At 39.0% G+C, this 27681-nt stretch overlaps 1 protein-coding gene across 1 annotated transcript; it reads left to right on the top strand.

Annotated features, from left to right (window-relative positions):
- The first annotated feature begins 626 nt into the window (after positions 1-626).
- LOC121372057 (centrosomal protein of 290 kDa-like) lies at positions 627-27331 on the top strand. Its single transcript, XM_041498309.1, has 17 exons — positions 627-640; positions 1118-1250; positions 2328-2530; positions 3791-3904; positions 6402-6596; positions 7053-7133; positions 7691-7798; positions 8128-8262; positions 8825-9055; positions 10134-10355; positions 12986-13140; positions 13644-13857; positions 19794-19931; positions 20865-20979; positions 21481-21590; positions 23155-23286; positions 27161-27331. Exons 2-17 carry the CDS (start codon positions 1160-1162, stop codon positions 27329-27331), a joined length of 2415 nt encoding a protein of 804 aa, XP_041354243.1. The 5' UTR covers positions 627-640; positions 1118-1159.
- The last annotated feature ends 350 nt before the right edge of the window (positions 27332-27681 follow it).

Here is a 27681-nt window from a genome sequence, read left to right as displayed (position 1 = left end):
TATTTGAGCACTAGGTAGGAAATATCTAAACTCACAGTGATTGGTTAACAACTGACGTACAGAGGTGCTGTTATTGCTTGTATTCACTATAATAATGTGTCTATTTTAGCAATAGGTAGGAAATATCCAAACTCAAGGTGATTAGTTAACAACTGACGTACAGAGGTGCTGTTATTGCTTGTATTCACTATAATAATGTGTCTATTTTAGCAATAGGTAGGAAATATCCAAACTCAAGGTGATTAGTTAACAAATGACGTACAGAGGTGCTGTTATTGCTTGTATTCACTATAATAATGTGTCTATTTTAGCAATAGGTAGGAAATATCCAAACTCAAGGTGATTAGTTAACAAATGACGTACAGAGGTGCTGTTATTGCTTGTATTCACTATAATAATGTGTCTATTTTAGCAATAGGTAGGAAATATCCAAACTCAAGGTGATTAGTTAACAACTGACGTACAGAGGTGCTGTTATTGCTTGTATTCACTATAATAATGTGTATTTGAGCACTAGGTAGGAAATATCCAAACTCAAGGTGATTAGTTAACAACTGATGTACAGAGGTGCTGTTATTGCTTGTATTCACTATAATAATGTGTCTATTTTAGCAATAGGTAGGAAATATCCAAACTCAAGGTGATTAGTTAACAACTGTACCAGGTTCTGATGATGTAGTATTTGCAAATTTGTTGACAAAGTTTTTAGATGTCAAATGGAACCAGTTTCTATCATTTTACATCCAAATTGTTATAACATTTAAAACAATATTTGCTCTACTATATCTGGGCATCAACAGGACACTGCTAAGTATTGTCACGTTAATACTTGTTTTGATAGATATTTTTATTTGCATAAAACTCAGGGCTGAGTACAGTCAGACAGAAAAGGAAAATGTTCTCTTGACTGAATTATACACTTCACATTAAACCGATTGACAACATGTTAAGTAATCCATCAATTCATTCACAAAATCTACCTTTGGCTCATGTTGCTCAACTGAATCCTCATGTTTTTAGGTTTACAACGCATTTGATTTTGATATACGTGTATATATTTTTAAGATGCATGAATTTTTCTGTTTACTTTTTTTATTTCTGTTTGTGTTTTTAAAAGGAAATTGCGGAAGTTGCGTCGTCGCAGGTTCGGACCCTGGAGATGCAGCACATCTCACACGAGAAGGAATGTCTGTCTCTCAGGCAGCAGCTCATTGACTTCCAGATGCAGACCGACGAGAAAACCATCATTGGTGAGGACACATTACAAAATATCTCCTTTTATTGTTAGTGAATCGGTCATTAAAAACAAAACAGACCACGAGAAAACCATCATTGGTGAGGACGCATTACAAAATATCTCCTTTTATTGTTAGTGAATCGGTCATTAAAAACAAAACAGACCACGAGAAAACCATCATTGGTGAGGACACATTACAAAATATCTCCTTTTATTGTTAGTGAATCGGTCATTAAAAACAAAACAGACCACGAGAAAACCATCATTGGTGAGGACGCATTACAAAATATCTCCTTTTATTGTTAGTGAATCGGTCATTAAAAACAAAACAGACCACGAGAAAACCATCATTGGTGAGGACACATTACAAAATATCTCCTTTTATTGTTAGTGAATCGGTCATTAAAAACAAAACAGACCACGAGAAAACCATCATTGGTGAGGACGCATTACAAAATATCTCCTTTTATTGTGAGTGAATCGGTCATTAAAACCAAAACAGACCACGAGAAAACCATCACTGGTGAGGACACTTTACAAAATATCTCCTTTTATTGTTAGTGAATACGAGATCTCAATGAAAAAAATTGAAGGCAGTGATAATTGCTCCCCTAAGTTAGATTACGGGGAACCGTTTAAGATATTATCACATTGATACCATATAAATTGACGTGCAAGGGAGAGTTTAAAATTTAAAGTTCCTTACTGTCCTTGAACTAGTCTCAGGGGGAGTGATGGGCAACGAGAGTGATAGCTCCTCTTTAAAAGCGACTACTTTTAGCATGTTAATTAAAAACAAAACAAATCAGTGATAAAACAGTTGTTGGGGAGGACACTTTTAGTTTTACAAAATATCTCGTTTTAGTAGTGGATTAGTAGACTTCTGTAACTGAAAAACCAAAGAGACTGAAGAATTGCTCTAAAAAAATGACAGGTGGTCAACATGACTGGATGTATTAGATACAGTTATTGGCATTCAGTAAGTTATAACACTTCTATTTACATTCCACAGATAGTTCTGGATATTTATCACTTTATGATTGTTGTATATTGTGACTATTCTTCACACATGTCTTTCTTCTGGTGCCAGGTAAGCTGCACAGACACATCGTCCAGCTGCAGGTGAGTGAGGGGACGGCAGTCAGGAAGCTGGCCGAGGCCACCAAGAAGATCACCAAGCTGGAGGCGCACGTGTTACGGTGCGAGCAGCGCATTGACGACAAGGACCAGACGCTCTTCCATAGTCGGTCCGAGTCTCAGAACAAGGCGCGATACCTCAAACGAAACCTGCAGGTGAGTTTTATCTTTAGTTATTACCAGACACTCTTCCACAGTCGGTCCGAGTCACAGAACAAGGCGTGATACCTCAAACGAAACCTGCAGGTGAGTGAACATTCAATAAAAGCTACCAATGTCAGAAACTGTTTTGATATTTACTGGGGGGAAATCCGGCCAAAAATATAGGTTGTTTAACTCTTTCCCTCCCATTCTCGACTGCAGTCGAGACGCGCAAAACTAACGTCAAAACCTATTCTCGACTGTAGTCGAGACGCGACTGGTCTTCGTAAACACAGCTGTCAACATTCACAAGAGTTATCTATTTTGATTCTGTAAACGCTAGAACATAGTAGAATGACAATCGAACACATAAAGTGTATTTTGTTGACTGGTATTCGTATTTAAGTTGTTATTGCAGTATCAAAAAGAAAACAAAAAACAACTATTTGGGGTTGTTTTTACAAATTTACATCAAGATTTACTTGCGTGTATCGTATTGTTTAATGTCCACGACAATGTCTCTTGACACGTGAAACAGTTTCAGCTGACTGTCAAGCGTGACCTATATCCACACTGAGAGCAACCAATGAAGGTTTTCCTAACGTTCGCGAACTATCTGATTGGTTCCCGACGTTGACATGGTTTTAAACTGAAGCACATAAACCAGTCTAGCAGAGGCTTTTGTTTTGCTCATTCTGGCTGAACCCGGCCCTAGCCTACTTGTCTTTTGGCCCTGAACTAGCATGTGTATTGAAACTGACACACATTGTTGGTCCGTTTTTATTACTTTGGTTCAAAGACTTTACAAAGTTAAAATAACAAGCTACAGATATTTTAGACTTTGCTTTCATACATGTTGCCTTTAAAATTAATAACCGTGATTATTAAAATAAGCAAACATTATTATGCTGTATTCTGGATGACACTGCTTCTCATTACCGGTCGCGAGATCGCTATTAATTACGCTAATTGAATATTTAGTATTATTATTATATTTCAGGTGTCAGATAGATTATGTAACCGTTTGTTCATATCAGAAGATAGAAAATGGCTCAGCCAAAATTTTAGCCACTTAGACATTTTAGCCCTGCTTCACATGTTCTCATACATTTTTTAGTGATCAAAATAAAATCTTGTAAGGTGTGTATCATCTGCTGTTTATACTTTGCTCAAAGACAGTTCGATTTAGTTTAGTCTTTTTAAAACTGAAACATAATTTTATAAATATTTATACTGGCAGAATGTTTTACACTAAAATTTAACTTTGTGTTTCAGGAATTGAGAATTCAGTTCGCTGGTGCTGTCCCATTGTCGAAGCAGGAGAAGTTTGCCAAGAACATGCTGCAGTTACGACAAGACAAGGGCAAGTTGGAGCAGGAACTCAAAGAAGTATGTAATATTGGTGCAAAGATCGTTTCTTTACAATCATACAAACTGAGGACCAGTAGATGGTACAGGCATCAGATGTCAGTGTGAAGCAGAATGGAGGGAAGTGATTAATTGCTCACCTAACATGGATTATGGGGAGCCATTTAAGATATCACCATATTGAGAATTGTTAATTAATTATAGGTGTGTGTGTGTGTATGTGTCTATGAGTGAGAGAGTGTATGTGTGGTGTGCATCTGTGTGTGTGTGTGTGTGTGTCTGCATGTGTGTGGTGTGTGTGTGCGTTCATGTGTGTGTGTGTTAGGGGAACTAAGATTCCACTCCTTAAACTTGTCTCAGGAGAATGATGTGGAGCCAGAGAGTTAGCTCCCCTTAAATGGCAGAGTTATGTGTATATGTTTTCTAATTCTCATTTTCTCCTCATTCATTACATAACCTGACATCTCACCCTTTGTGCATCTTCCCCTCTAACAGAGGACTGGTCTGAACGTTCCAACAGCCAGTTAATGACTACGATCTTCTGTTGAGTCCAGGCTATCCTGCTTCTGTCATGTGATCACCTCTTACATTTTTCCTTGAAGTGGGAACTGTTGGAATACAGAAGCACAGGCCTTGACCTTAGGCTTTTTCAGTGGTAGCCCACCGGGCTACCAGGTTATAAAATCTAGTAGCCCTTAGTAAAAATTGGTAGCCCCATAACTTATATATATAAAAAAAAAAAAAAAAGAGAGAGAAAAGCAAAATCATTTATTTTTATTTAAACGTTGTTTTAGGGTGGGTTTTTATAAATCATAAGCATTTAGGCCTACTGTGAAAATATACTCTTATTAAAACTACATGATAGCACTTAATGAACAATAAAGTTTTTAGTTCTTAATCATTAAACAGAATCTGGGGGAAATATTAAAAACTACGACATTAATATGTGACAGAATAAAGTGTCTCATATGTGTCATTTATGTATGGAGCAAAAATAAATAAATAATAATAATAATCACTACCTACCTACCCACATTTGAAACTTCTGGTCGGAAATGGACAAAACAAATATTTTTAAGGATGGCCTCAAAGGAGGGGTAAATATGGTATGAAAAATCAAAATCTAGAAACCAACACAAATAAACTAAACATGACCTATTCTACCTACAGTAACTTGTTTGGTACGATTCCAGAAACACACAATAATGTTTTATTATTATCATTAAATTTGTTTAGGCCTAATCTCGTAATGAAGGATTACACAATAGTATTGAAACACGTCATACGGTTTTCACATGTAGAACTGTCTGCTAATCGTACGATTCTGAAGATCGATATTGCATATTTTAATACTTAAAATGACTGTAACTATCTTCAATAGGTGTTATTTTGAAGAATCTTAACAAAACTTGCCATTATTCCAAAACAATAGCGTATTTTATTGATGACAATAGCAAATAATCCCAGACAGGGGATCGCCATGTGTGTTTGTGTTATCACGTGACAAGAGCAGATGCCATTTTGAGCGAGGATATCACGCAAAGCAATAGTAAACGATGAGAGAGATTTAATTAAAAATACTTTGTAAGAAAGATTAATATTTTTAACATTGAAAACATTCGTCAATTTATACATTTCTTTAACATAATAATAGATATTAATTTTGTAAACAATAATCTGATAATTTGCATAGGTAGCCTAGAAGGAAATAAACCGCGATAGAGTTATGGTTTAGTTTAGACTTCAGCTAGCAGCAAATAGTCTTGATCATACAAGGCGTTAATTATATGTAGGCGTCAAAACAACGGGCCGTGTTGTTGATTGTCATAAAATAACTACGAGTACGAATAGATAATCACAATGAAAACTCCATGACCCGTACGAACCCTGTATATCTGGCCACTGGATTACATCAAATTATTTGTATTAGTCTGCTGTGTTAAAAAAATCCTACCAATGGCAAATATACTTCTTTATTTCACTAAATTATATTGCGCAACCGCCACCTGTGGGACAGACGAGGGGAGCAATCAAAAGTTACAGCGATTCGTGGCAGCAGAGAGCGCGCTCATGAAAGGTGGAATTTCAGACACCGATGAATTATTTGTCTTGTTGATTGTGGAGTGACTGGATATGCCAAAACTTTTGTTAGCCCGGCGGACTACCGGGGTTAGACAACAGTAAGTCCGAGTGAGAAATCAGTAGCCAAAACACCCTGGGCTACTGCTAAGGTCGAGCCCTGAAGCAGGGAGGCTGGGTTGGTTGATCAAGATGTTTGAGGTTGGGTTAAGTATTGGTGAAAGAGAAAATGATAAAAGTTTTCTCCATTTCTTTTTATACATAAACCTGACCTCAAACCTTTTGTCCATCTACACAATGTGTCTCGGTCATCTTCAGATATTTAGTACTGTGTTTTAGGTAGCATTAAATTCAGGGATCAAAAACAATCTTCATCTTACATCAGAGTGTTGGTCTTTTGTGGTTTGCAAAATGTTCTGTAAGTATTTTGTGTGTTTAGGTAAAGAATCAGAAGACGGAACTAGAAGACCGGATCGCTGAGCTGCAGCTTCAGCGCGGGAGTCTACAGGATCTGATAGCGACGCTGAAAGACGGGCGTGGGGCGGCCAAGGTGGCGGAGTGGCACTCCAAGATCGACGTCATCCGGCTGGCCGAACTCAAGCAGAAGAGACTCAACTCAAAACTCAACCAGCAGGTCAACGCGTTTGCCTTCTTCTTATATAACAAGTCAATTAACTGATTTGGAGTTTTATCCTGTCTTAATATTTGTTCAAAACCCTACTCATCACCACCCATCTCCGCCAAACCTAATCTTCAAAAACATTAATCAAGGAAAGGAATTCGACTCCATTTTCTTTTTATTATTATTATCTGCTTTTACTTGAATATGTTAAAACATGTAGGACAATCCTGTCTTATTATGTGTTTAAATCTACACTCTCCCCCCCCCCCCCCCCCCCCCCAAATCTTAAAAAAATTAATAATGGGAAGGAATTTTTGCAATATTTTCTCTTTTCAATTCATACTGTCTTGCTCGTTTGTTGAAATTTATGTTTTCATTTTCAAATAATTAATCAATGCAAGGAATTGTGCAATATTTATCATGTTACATAAAAAGAAGTGATGATATTTTAGTTTGTTCGTCTTTCAGATCAAGTACTTGGAAGGTGTTATTCAGTCTCATGAACTGACCATTGCAGATTTGGAAGCTGATAATGTCAGAGTAATAAAGGTGAGAAAATTAAAGTATTAACTTTGACAAATTGATGTAACAGAAGACAAAATATTTTACTATGAGCTACTATAGTTAATTGTTTTTTAAAAATACTGTGAAATAATCCAAAATCTTAACATATTATTGAAAAATAAAGGCAACATCTGTTTGATTTTAACATTAATTTCCTGAGTTTAGATAATTGCATTCAAGTAGAATTTATAACTCATATTGGAGCTTTGTTTTCGTATGAGTATGTGCCTATTTCTGGCATTACTCTTTCGTATGAGTATGTGCCTATTTCTGGCATTACTCTTTCTTCTTGTAAGCAGTGCCTAAAGTAGCATTACTGAGATACCTGGAAATTTGAAAGTCAATGTTTTAAGTCGAAGCTATCTGTCCATTAGATTAATAAAACTTTGGTTATTGTTGCATGTATTATTGAATAAAAAAAAAAATTCAACAAGAAGAAAACTAACTAATCTTGAATGTTATATCACAAATTATTTCTTTATTCACCGAATTAGTTTATAAGAGGCCTAACATTTAATTCCGCGTTATTCTTGTTGTACTAGGAGTTTGAAGAACGTCAGTTAAGATGGGAGCAGAGAGAAGTAGATCTGGAGAGACAGCTCGATTCCATGGAGAAACAGTCGTCAGAAATTGCTGGGGCGGCATCTCAGGTACATATAATTACATTGGTCACAGTATTAAATGATGGGTAAGGCATTGAAAGTGGATGTTAATCACAGTATTAAATTGCCTTTAAGTTGGTTTATAATGGTACTGGCATAATTGTGATTGCCACTGTTAAGAAAATGGTAACGAAGAACTGCAGAATGTTACCAAGAAATACCCCAAACATAATTTATGTGGTAATAACTTTTCTTTTATTCATCCTGAAATTTATAATAAGAATTCACCCTCTTGTTATTGTGACATTTATACATGATTTATATAAATGTGTGTTAGGTTAACTAATTATTTCCACTACATGTACTTTTACTTTCAGTTTGAAGAAGCGTTGGGACGTATTCCAGATGCTAAACTGCCGCTGGCCAATCAGCTTGAAGAAGCTATTGTGATCATTAAACGCAATGTCAAGATTATTCTCGACACACAGGCCGAGTCCAAGTTGGTCAAAGAGGTAAGTAACATCAGCCAGCGTTAATTGTTAGTTAAGTTTTATAGTTATTGTACGTAATATAAGGTACATCAAAGGTTAATACAGTTGACTATACTTGTGATCTTAGGGGACAATATTTTAAAACCTTTTGTAACCAAAAGTTGACAACCATGTTTTTACCTAAGTTACTGATTGCTGGGTTTTGTTAAGCATTGAACTTCCTTTTTTCTGACTGTATTACTAGCTAATGATGTAGATTTAAGCAACTAATATATCAGGTACAAATAGTTTATTAAAAATTAAAGAACAATTTCTTTGTAAAATGACAGAACATGTAACAGTTTACAAGGTCAGTGATTGACAGTTCATTTCAAGTTAAAATTGCATAACCGACACGAGAATAGAATTAAATGGTTCATGTGAAATATTGTACGCTGGATCTTTTGGTGCAATTTTTCTTTACTTCATTAAGTTACTTCAGTAAATGAAATTTGTTTATGAGGTTGCAGTGGATTATAATAATTATAACAGATGTATTTAATACAAGATGTCTTGAAGTTGAATTTTAAAATATGTTTACCAGCGAAATAAAGAACTAGAAAAGAGAGCGCGAGAAGCAGAGCGGACGGTGTTGGAGAGAGAGAAACTCATCTCGGAGCTGCGTCTACGAATGCCTGCCACAGCCGACCGTGATGAAATCATCCTGAAGGCGACGACCAAAGTCAGTGAGGCGATGTCGAGGCAGGTTCTGAACAAGGACTATGAAAGTGAGCAGGCTCTCAAGATAGCGCAGTCCACGATGGGCAGTCTGCAGGTTCGTCACTCGGGTTACAACACACCTAATTCATTAAAATTCTTGTAACTTTGATTACCAGGGATCTAAGTCATTAACTCTTGCAACTTTGTGATCTCACAGAGTAATGCAAACAGATGCAAAAGAACGATATGAGGTTGATTAAGAGAGCTTTGTGAACTCAAGTTAAAGTTTGTTTTGTTTAATGACACCACTAGAGCACACTGACTTATTAATCGTGTGTGGGTGGGATGTAGCCCAGTGGTAAAGCACTCACTTGATGCGCGGTCGGTCTGGGATCAATCACCACGACTGGTACATAAAAGGCTGTGGTATGTGCTATCTTGTATGGGATGGTGCATATAAAAGATCCCTTGCTGTCAATCGAAAAGAGTAGCCCATGAAGTGGTGACAGCGGGTTTCCTCCTTCAATATCTGTGTGGTCCTTAACCATATGTCTGACACCATATAACCATAAATAAAATGTGTTGAATGCATCATTAAATAAAACAATTCTTTCTTTCTTTATTAATCATGTGAAACATTTGGTGATTTTGAGCTTTGTGAAGTAGGTTCCAGTAGAACAATTTTATAACTGTAGACTGTGTGGAATGATAGTTCTTCTTTTTTTATATTGTTGTTTTCATCTTCCCCCCACCCCCCGTGTCCAAACATTGACCACCATTAATTAGTAATGCAGAAGTGGGGGTGGGTGGTGGTTTTGGTTTTGCAGTCTTCAGGTTGATAGCTATTGTTGATGTATGTTCTGCACTGTTTGTTAAAAATATAATAAATCATTCACAGAAAAAAAAAAAAAATACTGTCACAAAATGTTTTACACAATTAAAAGAATGGTAATTTAAAAAATGCACAAAAAGTCACACTTTTTGGTAACTGTTAAACATGCTCATTTTAAAATACCAAAAAATATTTTTCTGCATATGTAGGAATGAATTGAACAATTAGAAGAATGCACTTTAAAAAAAAAAAAAAACCCTCTTTTGGTGACTGTTGTACATCAATAAAAGCAAAACAAAAATTAGAATTTTTCTTCTTTTAAGCATGCTGATATTAAACTATAAGTTGTCTGTGTGTGTAGGCGCGTATTGCTCAGAAGGAGGAGACGATCGTGAAGTACCAGGAGTTGTTAAAGCAGGCGCGCGAGGAGATGCACGAGATGATCCAGAAACACCAGCAGGAGCTGCATGCCATGCAGCAGAAAGTGCATATGAACAACGATGCCGCATTCAACAAGTTCAGGGAGGCCACACAGCAGTTCCTCGCCAGACAGACCACCATGAAGGGGCCCAGCTCAAAACAGGTACCGACTCCCATCTGTTTGTTACAAACAGACCACCATGAAGGGGCCCAGTTCTAAACAGGTACTGACTCCCATCTGTGTGTTACAGACAGACCACCATGATGGGGCCCAGCTCTAAACAGGTACCGACTCCCATCTGTTTGTTACAAACAGACCACCATGAAGGGGCCCAGTTCTAAACAGGTACTGACTCCCATCTGTGTGTTACAGACAGACCACCATGAAGGGGCCCAGTTCTAAACAGGTACTGACTCCCATCTGTGTGTTACAGACAGACCACCATGAAGGGGCCCAGCTCTAAACAGGTACGGACTCCCATCTGTGTGTTACATACATACCACCATGAAGGGGCCCAGCTCTAAACAGGTACCGACTCCCATCTGTGTGTTACAGACAGACCACCATGAAGGGGCCCAGCTCTAAACAGGTACTGACTCCCATCTGTGTGTTACAGACAGACCACCATGAAGGGGCCCAGCTCTAAACAGGTACTGAGTCCCATCTGTGTGTTACAGACAGACCACCATGAAGGGGCCCAGTTCTAAACAGGTACTGACACCCATCTGTGTGTTACAGACAGACCACCATGAAGGGGCCCAGTTCTAAACAGGTACTGACTCCCATCTGTGTGTTACATACATACCACCATGAAGGGGCCCAGCTCTAAACAGGTACTGAGTCCCATCTGTGTGTTACATACATACCACCATGATGGGGCCCAGTTCTAAACAGGTACTGACTCCCATCTGTGTGTTACAGACAGACCACCATGAAGGGGCCCAGCTCTAAACAGGTACTGACTCCCATCTGTGTGTTACAGACAGACCACCATGAAGGGGCCCAGTTCTAAACAGGTACTGACTCCCATCTGTGTGTTACAGACAGACCACCATGATGGGGCCCAGTTCTAAACAGGTACTGAGTCCCATCTGTGTGTTACAGACAGACCACCATGAAGGGGCCCAGTTCTAAACAGGTACTGACTCCCATCTGTGTGTTACAGACAGACCACCATGAAGGGGCCCAGCTCTAAACAGGTACTGACTCCCATCTGTGTGTTACAGACAGACCACCATGAAGGGGCCCAGTTCTAAACAGGTACCGAGTCCCATCTGTGTGTTACAGACAGACCACCATGAAGGGGCCCAGCTCTAAACAGGTACTGACTCCCATCTGTTTGTTACAGACAGACCACCATGAAGGGGCCCAGTTCTAAACAGGTACCGACTCCCATCTGTTTGTTACAGACAGACCACCATGAAGGGGCCCAGTTCTAAACAGGTACTGACTCCCATCTGTGTGTTACATACATCTGTGTGTTACAGACAGACCACCATGAAGGGGCCCAGTTCTAAACAGGTACTGACTCCCATCTGTGTGTTACATACAGACCACCATGAAGGGGCCCAGCTCTAAACAGGTACCGAGTCCCATCTGTGTGTTACAAACAGACCACCATGAAGGGGCCCAGTTCTAAACAGGTACTGACTCCCATCTGTGTGTTACAGACAGACCACCATGAAGGGGCCCAGTTCTAAACAGGTACTGACTCCCATCTGTGTGTTACAGACAGACCACCATGAAGGGGCCCAGCTCTAAACAGGTATTGACTCCCATCTGTGTGTTACATACATACCACCATGAAGGGGCCCAGCTCTAAACAGGTATTGACTCCCATCTGTGTGTTACATACATACCACCATGAAGGGGCCCAGTTCTAAACAGGTACTGACTCCCATCTGTGTGTTACAGACAGACCACCATGAAGGGGCCCAGCTCTAAACAGGTACTGACTCCCATCTGTGTGTTACAGACAGACCACCATGAAGGGGCCCAGTTCTAAACAGGTACTGAGTCCCATCTGTGTGTTACAGACAGACCACCATGAAGGGGCCCAGCTCTAAACAGGTACTGACTCCCATCTGTGTGTTACAGACAGACCACCATGAAGGGGCCCAGTTCTAAACAGGTACTGAGTCCCATCTGTGTGTTACAGACAGACCACCATGAAGGGGCCCAGCTCTAAACAGGTACTGACTCCCATCTGTGTGTTACAGACAGACCACCATGAAGGGGCCCAGTTCTAAACAGGTACTGAGTCCCATCTGTGTGTTACAGACAGACCACCATGAAGGCTCGTCATCAGAACAGGTGCATGTACTTGTAGGGAGAACAGAACAAACCTCCCAGCTCACTCCAATCTGCCTGTTAAACACATTTTTAAACACTAGAAAAAAATAGAGGGAACTACTTGTTCAGCCTAAAATTCTCTTTTTGTCCACATCTATCTCTTATATGAACATTTAATACAGTTGGGGATAGTAAGGGTTGTTTAACATTCCTGTCTGATTGCAGATTCTTCTTCTTTACTTTTACTATTTAATACATGAAATATTTGTGCAAGATAAATTTGGATTTGTTCTTAAATGCTAAAAAAATCTATATTTACGGGTATTTCTCCAATTCATCATCACAGACTCTTGTTTCACTCTACTGTAACTTTGTTCAAACGTGTTATAGGTTTACAGATTAACCAATCTTGGTGTCCATTTTTACTGATTGAAACAAATGTCCACGACTTTAATAAATTCAACATTTTGAATTGCACCTGATACTTGATGCATTTGCAGATTCAACGGTTGAATGAACTGGAAGACACAGTCGCTGATCAGGCAAACATGATTGCTGCACTGACAGAGAAACTTCGCCAAAAGGAAGAAGAAATCATCGCTGTCAGAGTCAAACTTCAACAGCAAGATCGACACATTGCAGTCGAGAGAGACCAGTAAGAAAAGTATTATTTTATAAATTTGACACCAATTAACCAAAAACAGGGTTTTAGTTGTCTTGGACATAAGATTTTTTTTTATTGTAGGTTTAAACAATATTTATTTCCACAATTCAGATACAGCTGACTGAGATTGGTTTACAGGCTGATGCCTACCTTAAGGCCTCTCCCTACATTTAACATATACACTGGTTTGATAAATCAAGATGATCAAAACGTTGTTTTGGTGGTGTTTCTATATTAGACTTAAATAATATTTTTTAATTATTTATTTATTTATTTACTTTATTATCCCCAGAATTATAAGAACGATTGGGGGCCTGATAAAAAATCCATTTTATGAAAGACCTCTAAAACTAAAATTAATGTAGCTGGTTTCCACTTAAGACTATTAGAATGATCAAACGTTTGACATCCAGTAGCAGATGATTAATTAAGTCTTCTAGTTCTGTCGTTAAACAAAGCAGATTTCAGCTGTATTGTGTTATTTTCCACTGTAGATTGGCGGACGACTTGAGGACGGAGATAGCCCAGAAGGAGCAGGAGGTGCAGGAGTGTCGGCGGCTGATGGCCGACATGCGGAAGGAGATGGAAATCCTCAATGAGGAGATCGCCGTGCTCAAGCAGAGCAGCTCAAAAACACCGACCGCCACGATGAAGAACCTCGTCGAGAGGCTCAAGAACCAACTGGCTCTCAAAGAGAAACAACACCAGGTTAGTTGTGTGGGTTTACTGTCAGTTGTGTGGGTTTACTGTTAGTTGTGTGGGTTTACTGTCAGTTGTGTGGGTTGACTGTTAGCTAATGGCTCTCAAAGAGAAACAACACCAGGTTAGTTGTGTGGGTTTACTGTCAGTTGTGTGGGTTGACTGTTAGCTAATGGCTCTCAAAGAGAAACAACACCAGGTCAGTTGTGTGGGTTTACTGTTAGTTGTGTGGGTTTACTGTTAGTTGTGTGGGTTTGCTGTTAGTTGTGTGGGTTTACTGTTAGTTGTGTGGGTTTACTGTTAGTTGTGTGGGTTTACTGTTAGTTGTGTGGGTTGACTGTTAGTTGTGTGGGTTGACTGTTAGCTAATGGCTCTCAAAGAGAAACAACACCAGGTTAGTTGTGTGGGTTTACTGTCAGTTGTGTGGGTTTACTGTTAGTTGTGTGGGTTTACTGTTAGTTGTGTGGGTTTACTGTTAGTTGTGTGGGTTTACTGTTAGTTGTGTGGGTTTACTGTTAGTTGTGTGGGTTTACTGTTAGTTGTGTGGGTTGACTGTTAGTTGTGTGGGTTGACTGTTAGCTAATGGCTCTCAAAGAGAAACAACACCAGGTTAGTCAAAGAGAAACAACATCAGGTTGTGTGGGTTTACTGTTAGTTGTGTGGGTTGACTGTTAGTTGTGTGGGTTGACTGTTAGTTGTGTGGGTTTACTGTTAGTTGTGTGGGTTTACTGTCAGTTGTGTGGGTTGACTGTTAGTTGTGTGGGTTGACTGTTAGTTGTGTGGGTTTACTGTTAGTTGTGTGGGTTTACTGTTAGTTGTGTGGGTTTACTGTTAGTTGTGTGGGTTGACTGTTAGTTGTGTGGGTTTACTGTTAGTTGTGTGGGTTTACTGTTAGTTGTGTGGGTTTACTGTTAGTTGTGTGGGTTGACTGTTAGTTGTGTGGGTTTACTGTCAGTTGTGTGGGTTAACTGTTAGCTAATGGCTCTCAAAGAGAAACAACACCAGGTTAGTTGTGTGGGTTTACTGTTAGTTGTGTGGGTTGACTGTTAGTTGTGTGGGTTGACTGTTAGTTGTGTGGGTTGACTGTTAGTTGTGTGGGTTGACTGTTAGTTGTGTGGGTTTACTGTTAGTTGTGTGGGTTGACTGTTAGTTGTGTGGGTTGACTGTTAGTTGTGTGGGTTTACTGTTAGTTGTGTGGGTTGACTGTTAGTTGTGTGGGTTTACTGTTAGCTAATGGCTCTCAAAGAGAAACAACACCAGGTTAGTTGTGTGGGTTTACTGTTAGTTGTGGGTTTACTGTTAGTTGTGTGGGTTGTTACTGTTAGTTGTGTGGGTTTACTGTTAGTTGTGTGGGTTTACTGTTAGTTGTGTGGGTTTACTGTCAGTTGTTAGCTGTGGGTTTACTGTTAGTTGTGTGGGTTTACTGTTACTGTTAGTTGTGTGGGTTTACTGTTAGTTGTGTGGGTTTACTGTTAGTTGTGTGGGTTTACTGTTAGTTGTGTGGGTTGACTGTTAGTTGTGTGGGTTTACTGTTAGTTGTGTGGGTTTACTGTTAGTTGTGTGGGTTTACTGTCAGTTGTGTGGGTTAACTGTTAGCTAATGGCTCTCAAAGAGAAACAACACCAGGTTAGTTGTGTGGGTTTACTGTTAGTTGTGTGGGTTTACTGTTAGTTGTGTGGGTTGACTGTTAGTTGTGTGGGTTTACTGTTAGTTGTGTGGGTTTACTGTTAGTTGTGTGGGTTTACTGTTAGTTGTGTGGGAAACTGTCAGTTGTGTGGGTTTACTGTTAGTTGTGTGGGTTTACTGTTAGTTGTGTGGGTTGACTGTTAGTTGTGTGGGTTTACTGTTTAGTTGTGTGGGTTTACTGTTAGCTAATGTGTGGGTTTACTGTCAGCTGTGTGGGTTTACTGTCAGCTGTGTGGGTTGCTGTGTGGGTTTACTGTCAGCTGTGTGGGTTTACTGTCAGCTGTGTGGCTCTCAAAGAGAAACTGTCAGGTTAGTGTGGGTTGACTGTCAGCTGTGTGGGTTTACTGTCAGTTGTGTGGGTTTACTGTCAGTTGTGTGGGTTGACTGTCAGTTGTGTGGGTTTACTGTCAGTTGTGTGGGTTGACTGTCAGTTGTGTGGGTTGACTGTCAGTTGTGTGGGTTGACTGTTAGTTGTGTGGGTTTACTGTTAGTTGTGTGGGTTTACTGTTAGTTGTGTGGGTTTACTGTTAGTTGTGTGGGTTTACTGTTAGTTGTGTGGGTTTACTGTTAGTTGTGTGGGTTTACTGTTAGTTGTGTGGGTTTACTGTTAGTTGTGTGGGTTTACTGTTAGTTGTGTGGGTTGACTGTTACTTGTGTGGGTTTACTGTTAGTTGTGTGGGATTACTGTTAGTTGTGTGGGTTTATTGTTAGTTGTGTGGGTTTACTGTCAGTTGTGTGGGTTTACTGTCAGTTGTGTGGGTTAACTGTTAGCTAATGGCTCTCAAAGAGAAACAACATCAGGTTAGCTGTGTGGGTTTATTGTTAGTTGTGTGGGTTTACTGTCAGCTGTGTGGGTTTACTGTCAGCTGTGTGGGTTAACTGTTAGCTAATGTCTCTCAAAGAGAAACATCAGGTTAGCTGTGTGGGTTTACTGTTAGTTGTGTGGGTTTACTGTCAGCTGTGTGGGTTTACTGTTAGCTAATGGCTCTCAAAGAGAAACAACATCAGGTTAGCTGTGGGGTTTACTGTTAGTTGTGTGGGTTTACTGTCAGCTGTGTGGGTTTACTGTCAGCTGTGTGGGTTTACTGTTAGCTAATGGCTCTCAAAGAGAAACAACATCAGGTTAGCTGTGGGGTTTACTGTTAGTTGTGTGGGTTTACTGTTAGTTGTGTGGGTTTACTGTCAGCTGTGTGGGTTTACTGTCAGCTGTGTGGGTTTACTGTCAGCTGTGTGGGTTTACTGTTAGCTAATGGCTCTCAAAGAGAAACAACATCAGGTTAGCTGTGTGGGTTTACTGTTAGTTGTGTGGGTTTACTGTCAGCTGTGTGGGTTTACTGTCAGCTGTGTGGGTTTACTGTTAGCTAATGGCTCTCAAAGAGAAACAACATCAGGTTAGCTGTGGGGTTTACTGTTAGCTGTGTGGGTTTACTGTCAGCTGTGTGGGTTTACTGTCAGCTGTGTGGGTTTACTGTTAGCTAATGGCTCTCAAAGAGAAACAACATCACGTTAGCTGTGGGGTTTACTGTCAGCTGTTTGGGTTTACAGTCAGCTGTGTGGGTTTACTGTCAGCTGTGTGGGTTTACTGTCAGCTGTGTTGGTTTACTGTCAGCTGTGTGGGTTTACTGTCAGCTGTGTGGGTTTACTGTTAGTTGTGTGGGTTTACTGTCACTTGTGTGGGTTTACTGTCAGTTGTGTGGGTTTACTGTCAGTTGTGTGGGTTTACTGTCAGCTGTGTGGGTTTACTGTCAGCTGTGTGGGTTTACTGTTAGCTGTGTGGGTTTACTGTTAGTTGTGTGGGTTTACTGTCAGTTGTGTGGGTTTACTGTCAGCTGTGTGGGTTTACTGTTAGCTAATGGCTCTCAAAGAGAAACAACATCAGGTTAGCTGTGTGGGTTTACTGTTAGTTGTGTGGGTTTACTGTCAGCTGTGTGGGTTTACTGTCAGCTGTGTGGGTTTACTGTCAGCTGTGTGGGTTTACTGTTAGCTAATGGCTCTCAAAGAGAAACAACATCAGGTTAGCTGTGGGGTTTACTGTTAGTTGTGTGGGTTTACTGTCAGCTGTGTGGGTTTACTGTCAGCTGTGTGGGTTTACTGTTAGCTAATGGCTCTCAAAGAGAAACAACATCAGGTTAGCTGTGTGGGTTTACTGTTAGTTGTGTGGGTTTACTGTCAGCTGTGTGGGTTTACTGTCAGCTGTGTGGGTTTACTGTTTAACTGTCAGGTTAGCTGTGTGGGTTTACTGTTAGTTGTGTGGGTTTACTGTCAGCTGTGTGGGTTTACTGTTAGTTTTGTGTTAACTAATGGTTTCAAACTGTCAGTTTAGCTGTGGGGTTTACTGTTAGCTAATGGCTCTCAAAGAGAAACAACATCAGGTTAGCTGTGGGGTTTACTGTTAGTTGTGTGGGTTTACTGTCAGCTGTGTGGGTTTACTGTCAGCTGTGTGGGTTTACTGTCAGCTGTGTGGGTTTACTGTCAGCTGTGTGGGTTTACTGTTAGCTAATGGCTCTCAAAGAGAAACAACATCAGGTTAGCTGTGTGGGTTTACTGTTAGTTGTGTGGGTTTACTGTCAGCTGTGTGGGTTTACTGTCAGCTGTGTGGGTTTACTGTTAGCTAATGGCTCTCAAAGAGAAACAACATCAGGTTAGCTGTGGGGTTTACTGTTAGCTAATGGCTCTCAAAGAGAAACAACATCAGGTTAGCTGTGAGGTTTACTGTTAGTTGTGTGGGTTTACTGTCAGCTGTGTGGGTTTACTGTTAGCTAATGGCTCTCAAAGAGAAACAACATCAGGTTAGCTGTGTGGGTTTACTGTTAGTTGTGTGAGTTTACTGTCAGCTGTGTGGGTTTACTGTCAGCTGTGTGGGTTTACTGTTAGCTAATGGCTCTCAAAGAGAAACAACATCAGGTTAGCTGTGTGGGTTTACTGTTAGTTGTGTGGGTTTACTCTCAGCTGTGTGGGTTTACTGTCAGCTGTGTGGGTTTACTGTTAGCTAATGGCTCTCAAAGAGAAACAACATCAGGTTAGCTGTGGGGTTTACTGTTAGCTAATGGCTCTCAAAGAGAAACAACATCAGGTTAGCTGTGTGGGTTTACTGTTAGTTGTGTGGGTTTACTGTCAGCTGTGTGGGTTTACTGTTAGCTAATGGCTCTCAAAGAGAAACAACATCAGGTTAGCTGTGGGGTTTACTGTTAGCTAATGGCTCTCAAAGAGAAACAACATCAGGTTAGCTGTGGGTTTACTGTTAGCTGTTTGGGTTTACTGTTAGCTACAGATGGAATTCAAAGAAAAAGAGCAGCACATTTTAAACTATGGCTATTACATACAGTTATTTCAATAGGTATTCTAGAAAGAGGAACTCACTGCCACCACATTGAATACTCATATGAAATAAATATCTGACAGCTCATAGCACGTAGCATGTCCTTTGATGTACCAGTCCAAGTTCATTGAGGGTGATTGATTCTATGACCCATCTCAGACGAGTACTCAGCACCAAGTTAAATCCTAAAGTATTTAAACATATATCTTAAGTGCTTCCTGTGTACATTAAGCTTTTTTGTGTATGTGTTTGGAAAGAGACACTACCTATTACATGTTATTGTCATTTTATGTTAAATGCTATGCTTATAAAAAAAAACCGGCCTCGGTGGCGTCGTGGTTAGCCATCAGTCTACAGGCTGGTAGGTACTGGGTTCGGATCCCAGTCGAGGCATGGGGTTTTTTAATCCAGATACCGACTCCAAACCCTGAGTGAGTGCTCCGCAAGGCTCAATGGGTAGGTGTAAACCACTTGCACCCACCAGTGATCCATAACTGGTTCAACAAAGGCCATGGTGTGTGCTATCCTGCCTGTGGGAAGCGCAAATAAAAGATCCCTTGCTGCCTGTTGTAAAAGAGTAACCTATGTGGCAACAGCGGGTTTCTTCTCAAAATCTGTGTGGTCCTTAACCATATGTCTGATGCCATATAACCGTAAATAAAATGTGTTGAGTGCATCGTTAAATATTAAAAAAAAAAAAAATAAGTTTATAAAAATTGTGAACATAACAAAGTAAAGACATTACTATCAGTAAAACACATTTAAAAACGTTAATATTGTTTTTAAAAGTTTGTTTTGTTTAATGACACCACTAGAGCACATTGATTAATTAATCATTGGCTATTGGATGTTAAACATTTGGTAATTCAGACACATCATCAAAATAATTATATTAAGTAAAATTAAAGTTTGGTTGTAACAAGTATATGGAATGTTTCAGGCGCTGACTAAAGCTCTGACGGAGCTGCGGGCCGACATGGTGACCCAGGCCCAGGACAACGTGAAGGCCCACGCTGAGGACGCGGGTCAGGAGAGGAACATACAGCGGCTCATTGACCAGCACACCAAGCAGATGGCGGTCAGTCGAAGTGGATCATTGTTTATTAATTAATTAAAGTAAAATACAAAGTTACACAGTTACAGATTTATATATTATAATATCTTTTACTAAAGCAAAATACAAACACAGCTACAGTTTTAATAAATTCACAATGTCACCTCACCATATTATAACATCTTTTACTAATCTAGAATACAAACCCAACACAACTATAGTTTTAATAAACTTGTGCAAGTAACACTCACTAACAATGTAACTGCAATATTTATGAATTAATGATTTAAAGCTGGACACATGCCATACCATATCATATTAGTTTTTACTAATGCAAAATACAAACACAACTATAGATTTAATAAATTCATGTGTGAGGCAAACTGAATTAAGTTGTTATATTATTAACTGCAGTCTTAATTCTCCATATTATAATACACCATATTGTTATATCTTTTACTGAAGCAAAACTACAGTTTTAATAAAGTCATATATGTAAGTGAAACTTATTACCACGGTTACTGCAATGTTTATGAATTAAAGGTGCAGTTTTGCCTCTCCATGTTGTAATATACCACATTGTTCTAGGTTTTATTTCTTTTGAGAGTTCTCTGCTTTCATATAACAAGCCTATTGAGACCAGAATAATTGAATATTTCATACACCGGAAACAGCTTTGTTACCCACCTGGTGAACATCTGGGTGTGTTGTACAAATTTCGTATGCACCTGATGGTGCATATTAGTTGTTAAATGATGTCATTTTGGTAAGTGACATCATGTTCCCTGGACTTAGCTGTGTTCATGGTATCTGACTGAACTCAAGTGAGGTCAGATCCTAACATGGGAAGTTCACTCGTTTCATAAAAACAATATCTAGCGAAAACTTGTATAGTATACTATATTACCATCTCACAACAAAGACACATAGTTTAGTGTGTGACTTGTGATTATTTAGGAGCAAATAGAAGACCTGCAGACTCAGATGGACAGACTGAAGAAGGAGCTGAAGAAAAAGAAAGACAGTGAGAGTTCGCTGCAGTCAGAGCTGGAAGATATTAAGGAAGAGTTGGGTCAGTGTTTCTTTCTCATCTCGCCTCACTTTTAATTTATCTTTTCAATTTTTATCTTGATTTGGTAACATAGCCCAGTCGTAAAGTGCTTGTCTCATGCAAAGTCAGTCTAAGATCGAACCCCATCGGTTAGCCCGTTCATCTATTTCTTGTTCCAGCCAGTGCACCCCGACTGGTTTATCAAAGGCCATGGTATGTGTTATCCTGTCTGTTGGATGGTACAGAAAAATGTAGCAGGTTTTCTCTCTAAGTCTGTATGTCAAAATTACCAAATGTTTGACATCCAATACCTGATAAATCAATGTGCTCTAGAGGTGTCATTAAACAAAACAAATTTATCCTTTACTTTACTTCATTCTTGTATTTAACTTTGTTTTACACCAAATATCCAATGTATTCTTTTTGCTACAGTTCATAACAAGTGAAAATATTTCACTCCAGACATAAATTTGATAATAACTGGTAACTCATCTGTTGTCCTTTGTTTATTGTGTGTTGCAGCTCAGAAGGAGAGAAGTTTTACTAAATGTAAGAGAGATAAGCAGAGACTGGAGCAGGAGGTGGATGAGTTGGAGAAGAAAGTCGAACGGATGAACACAATCCGATCACAGGTAAAGTTAATGTAGTGTTTTATCAGCAGAATTATAGATCACAGGTCAATTTACTTTAGTGTTTTATTACCAGAATTATAGATCACAGGTCAATTTACTTTAGTGTTTTATCAGCAGAATTATAGATAACAGGTCAATTTACTTTAGTGTTTTATCAGCAGAATTATAGATCTCAGGTCAATTTACTTTAGTTTTTTATCAGTAGAATTATAGATCACAGGTCAATTTATCTGAGTGTTTTATCAACAGAATTATAGATCGCAGGTAAATTTACTTTAGTGTTTTATCAACAGAATTGTAGATCTCAGGTCAATTTACTTTAGTGTTTTATCAGCAGAATTATAGATCGCAGGTCAATTTATTTTAGTGTTTTATCAACAGAATTATAGATGGCAGGTAAATGTACTTTAGTGTTTTATCAGCAGAATTGTAGATCACATGTAAATTTATTTGAGTGTTTTATCAGCAGAATTATAGATCTCAGGTCAATTTACTTTTAAATTTAGTGTTAAATTATCAGCAGAATTATAGATCTCAGGCCAATTTACTTTTAAATTTAGTGTTAAATTATCAGCAGAATTATAGATCTCAGGCCAATTTACTTTTAAATTTAGTGTTAAATTATCAGCAGAATTATAGATCTCAGGGCAATTTACTGTAGTGTTTTATCAGCAGAATTATAGATCACATGTAAATTTATTTGAGTGTTTTATCAGCAGAATTATAGATCTCAAGTCAATTTACTTTTAAATTTAGTGTTAAATTATCAGCAGAATTATAGATCTCAGGTCAATTTACTTTTAAATTTAGTGTTAAATTATCAGCAGAATTATAGATCTCAGGCCAATTTACTGTAGTGTTTTATCAGCAGAATTATAGATCTCAGGCCAGTTTACTGCAGTGTTTTATCAGCAGAGTTATAGATCACAGGTAAAGTTATTTGATTGTTTTATCAGCAGAAATATAGACCACAGGTAAATTTGCTTCAGTCATTTATCAGCACAGATAAATTTAAGTTGGTGTTTTATCAGCAGAGTTATAGAACACAGGTAAATTTACTTTAGTGTTTTAACAACAGAATTATAGATCTCATAAATGTATTTTAGTGTTTTATCAGCAGAATTATAACTTAATGGCCGCCGTAACAGATCTAGAGAATCCATTGTGGTGAGGGGTTGGCTTATTTTTAGCATGCATGTCTCCAAGACACTGAAGTGGAATAGTTTATGGCCACACAATGACTAGCAGATTGGAGGAAATTAAGAATTTGAGGCTTTAATATTTGGGATGAATTAGTTGGGGTGAGGTACGGGGTGGGAAAGTAGATACACTTGTCAAAACTGAATAGGAACAGAAAAATCTAATCAAATCATGTTAATTGCAAAGAAAGATTTTTTTAAAGTATAGTACTCCCCTGAAATAAAAGCAGGCATATATTAGCCATACATTCAGTATATGTTATAAATTGCTTGTGACACCCCTGGTGTTGTTTTTCAGAAGGTGGGTGGCGAGTTATTTATTATATGTTAGAAATTGCACGTGACGCCCTGGTGTTGTTTTCCAGAAGGTGGGTGGTGAGTTTGAGAAGCAGCAGGAGCTGGATGAAATGAGGAGGAGAGTTCGACTCCTGGAAGACGAGCTCCGGAAACGGCAACACACCGCCGAGAAACCCTACGAGAAGGAGGACAAACCCAAGGTGATGTCTCTCGTCTGGCTACATTAGAGGATTCATCACTAGGGTCTTTAATATAAAAACTCTCATCTGGCTACATAGAGGACTCGACACTAGGGTCTTTAATATAAAATCTCTCATCTGGCTACATAGAAGATTTGTCACTAGGGTTTTTAATATAAAAACTCTCATCTGGCTACATAGAGGACTCGTCACTAGGGTCTTTAATATAAAAACTCTCATCTGGCTACATAGAAGATTCGTCACTAGGGTCTTTAATATAAAAACTCTCGTCTGGCTACATAGAAGATTCGTCACTAGGGTCTTTAATATAAAAAAACTCACCTGGCTACATAGAGGACTCGTCACTAGGGTTTTTAATATAAAAACTCTCATTTGGCTACATAGAAGATTCGTCACTAGGGTCTTTAATATAAAAACTCATCTGGCTACATAGAGGACTCGTCACTAGGGTCTTTAATATAAAAACTCATCTGGCTACATAGAGGACTCGTCACTAGGGTCTTTAATATAAAAACTCATCTGGCTACATAGAGGACTCGACACTAGGGTCTTTAATATAAACTCTCATCTGGCTACATAGAGGACTCGTCACTAGGGTCTTTAATATAAACTCTCATCTGGCTACATAGAGGACTCGTCACTAGGGTCTTTAATATGAAATCTCTCATCTGGCTACATAGAGGACTCGTCACTAGGGTCTTTAATATAAAAACTCATCTGGCTACATAGAGGACTCGTCACTAGGGTCTTTAATATAAAACTCATCTGGCTACATAGAGGACTCATCACTAGGGTCTTTAATATAAAAACTCATCTGGCTACATAGAGGACTCGACACTAGGGTCTTTAATATAAAAACTCGCATCTGGCTATATAGAGGACTCGACACTAGGGTCTTTAATATAAAAACTCTCATCTGGCTAGATAGAGAACTCGTCACTAGGGTCTTTAATATAAAAACTCATCTGGCTACATAGAGGACTCGACACTAGGGTCTTTAATATAAAAACTCTCATCTGGCTACATAGAGAACTCGTCACTAGGGTCTTTAATATAAAAACTCATCTGGCTACATAGAGGACTCGACACTAGGGTCTTTAATATAAAAACTCATCTGGCTACATAGAGGACTCGTCACTAGGGTCTTTAATATAAAAACTCTCATCTGGCTACATAGAGGACTCGACACTAGGGTCTTTAATATAAAAACTCTCATCTGGCTACATAGAGAACTTGTCACTAGGGTCTTTAATATAAAAACTCATCTGGCTACATAGAGGACTCGACACTAGGGTCTTTAATATAAAAACTCATCTGGCTACATAGAGGACTCGACACTAGGGTCTTTAATATAAAATCTCTCATCTGGCTACATAGAAGATTCGTCACTAGGGTTTTTAATATAAAAACTCATCTGGCTACATAGAGGACTCGTCACTAGGGTCTTTAATATAAAACTCTCATCTGGCTACATAGAAGATTCGTCACTAGGGTCTTTAATATAAAAACTCTCGTCTGGCTACATAGAAGATTCGTCACTAGGGTCTTTAATATAAAAAAAACTCACCTGGCTACATAGAGGACTCGTCACTAGGGTTTTTAATATAAAAACTCTCATTTGGCTACATAGAAGATTCGTCACTAGGGTCTTTAATATAAAAACTCATCTGGCTACATAGAGGACTCGTCACTAGGGTCTTTAATATAAAAACTCATCTGGCTACATAGAGGACTCGACACTAGGGTCTTTAATATAAACTCTCATCTGGCTACATAGAGGACTCGTCACTAGGGTCTTTAATATGAAATCTCTCATCTGGCTGCATAGAGGACTCGTCACTAGGGTCTTTAATATAAAAACTCATCTGGCTACATAGAGGACTCGACACTAGGGTCTTTAATATAAACTCTCATCTGGCTACATAGAGGACTCGTCACTAGGGTCTTTAATATGAAATCTCTCATCTGGCTACATAGAGGACTCGTCACTAGGGTCTTTAATATAAAAACTCATCTGGCTACATAGAGGACTCGTCACTAGGGTCTTTAATATAAAAACTCATCTGGCTACATAGAGGACTCGTCACTAGGGTCTTTAATATAAAAACTCATCTGGCTACATAGAGGATTCGTCACTAGGGTCTTTAATATAAAAACTCATCTGGCTACATAGAGGACTCGACACTAGGGTCTTTAATATAAAAAAACTCATCTGGCTACATAGAGGACTCGTCACTAGGGTTTTTAATATAAAAACTCATCTGGCTACATAGAAAATTCGTCACTAGGGTCTTTAATATAAAAACTCATCTGGCTACATAGAGGACTCGTCACTAGGGTCTTTAATATAAAAACTCATCTGGCTACATAGAAGATTCGTCACTAGGGTCTTTAATATAAAAACTCATCTGGCTACATAGAGGACTCGTCACTAGGGTCTTTAATATAAAAACTCATCTTGCTACATAGAGGACTCGTCACTAGGGTCTTTAATATAAAAACTCATCTGGTTACATAGAGGACTCGACACTAGGGTCTTTAATATAAAAACTCATCTGGCTACATAGAGGACTCGACATTAGGGTCTTTAATATAAAAACTCTCATCTGGCTAGATAGAGAACTCGACACTAGGGTCTTTAATATAAAAACTCTCATCTGGCTACATAGAGAACTCGTCACTAGGGTCTTTAATATAAAAACTCATCTGGCTACATAGAGGACTCGACACTAGGGTCTTTAATATAAAAACTCTCATCTGGCTACATAGAGAACTCGTCACTAGGGTCTTTAATATAAAAACTCATCTGGCTACATAGAGGACTCGACACTAGGGTCTTTAATATAAAAACTCATCTGGCTACATTTTGGACTCGTCACTAGGGTCTTTAATATAAAAACTCTCATCTGGCTACATAGAGAACTCGTCACTAGGGTCTTTAATATAAAAACTCATCTGGCTACATAGAGGACTCGACACTAGGGTCTTTAATATGAAAACTCTCATCTGGCTACATAGAGGACTCGTCACTAGGGTCTTTAATATAAAAACTCTCATCTGGCTACATAGAAGATTCGTCACTAGGGTTTTTAATATAAAAACTCTCATCTGGCTACATAGAAGATTCGTCACTAGGGTCTTTAATATGAAAACTCTCATCTGGCTACATAGAGGATTCGTCACTAGGGTCTTTAATATAAAAAAACTCACCTGGCTGCATAGAGGACTCGTCACTAGGGTCTTTAATATAAAAACTCTCATCTGGCTACATAGAAGATTCGTCACTAGGGTCTTTAATATGAAAACTCTCGTCTGGCTACATAGAGGATTCGTCACTAGGGTTTTTAATATGAAAAATATCAACAGAGTCTTATATTAATCTCAGCGGAGCCTCGACAAATACCGATTAGCTAGACGAGGTGGATATTTTACGTATTAAAAAGCATGAGTAGCGAATTCTATTTATCATATAACACTTCTAAGATATTTAGTAAATCACAGTACTAAAGTTGCCTCCATCGGTAATGTGACATCGTCACGATTAGTACAACTTAGTTTGACGTCACGCATTTTAACTAAAACTTATGAAAGCATTACACTCAGGTCTACAGCTCTTGTTGGCTTGTAAACAAATGACCCATTGACAGCAACACTAACTGGATAAAAGCATTTATTCACATTAGCATTACTGCAAAACAGCTATATAGATTTGCAGTTGAATCACTATTCATTATGTGGGTAGATTGATGGAAATACATGGTAACAGGTCTTAGGTTAGAACATTTTGCCTGAATATGTCTATCGTGTTTGCCCGAATTTGAGGGGGCTCATACACTTATGTCCGTAACCTCTCATTTGATTGTTTTGTTTGTAGCCAGACGATGCGGCCGTGAAGTGGGAGGAGAGTAAGAAGTGGCAGCGGACGGTCGACAAGATGAAGACGAAGATGAAGGAGAAGGACCAGGAGATGGAGAAACTGCAGAAAACCCTCGAACTGACCAAGGCAGCGCTCGAACGGTCAGTCGCAAATATCATCACTTGTTAGTGGTCAAAACCTCGAACTGACCAAGGCAGCACTCGAACGGTCAGTCGCAAATATCATCACTTGTTAGTGGTCAAAACCTCGAACTGACCAAGGCAGCGCTCGAATGGTCAGTCGCAAATATCATCACTTGTTAGTGATTAAAACCTGGAACTGACCAAGGCGGTGCTCGAACGGTCAGTCACAAATATCATCGCTTGTTAGTGGTCAAAACCTCGAACTGACCAAGGCAGCGCTCGAACAGTCATTCGCAAATATCATCACTTGTTAGTGGTTAAAACCTCGAACTCACCAAGGCAGCGCTCGAACAGTCCGTCACAAATATCACTTGTTAGTGGTTAAAACCTCAAACT

This window comes from Gigantopelta aegis, chromosome 4, assembly GCF_016097555.1.
Source record: "Gigantopelta aegis isolate Gae_Host chromosome 4, Gae_host_genome, whole genome shotgun sequence".
NCBI classification, from domain to species: Eukaryota; Metazoa; Mollusca; class Gastropoda; order Neomphalida; family Peltospiridae; genus Gigantopelta; species Gigantopelta aegis.
This window is presented reverse-complemented; position numbering and strand designations above follow the sequence as displayed.

Coding starts and splice junctions, on each gene's coding strand:
- LOC121372057 (XM_041498309.1), top strand. CDS start 1,160: ATGCAGCACATCTCACACGAGAAGGAATGTCTGTCTCTCAGGCAGCAG. Junction 1,251..2,327: donor CGACGAGAAAACCATCATTG/GTGAGGACACAT, acceptor TTCTGGTGCCAG/GTAAGCTGCACAGACACATC. Junction 13,141..13,643: donor ATTGCAGTCGAGAGAGACCA/GTAAGAAAAGTA, acceptor TTTCCACTGTAG/ATTGGCGGACGACTTGAGGA.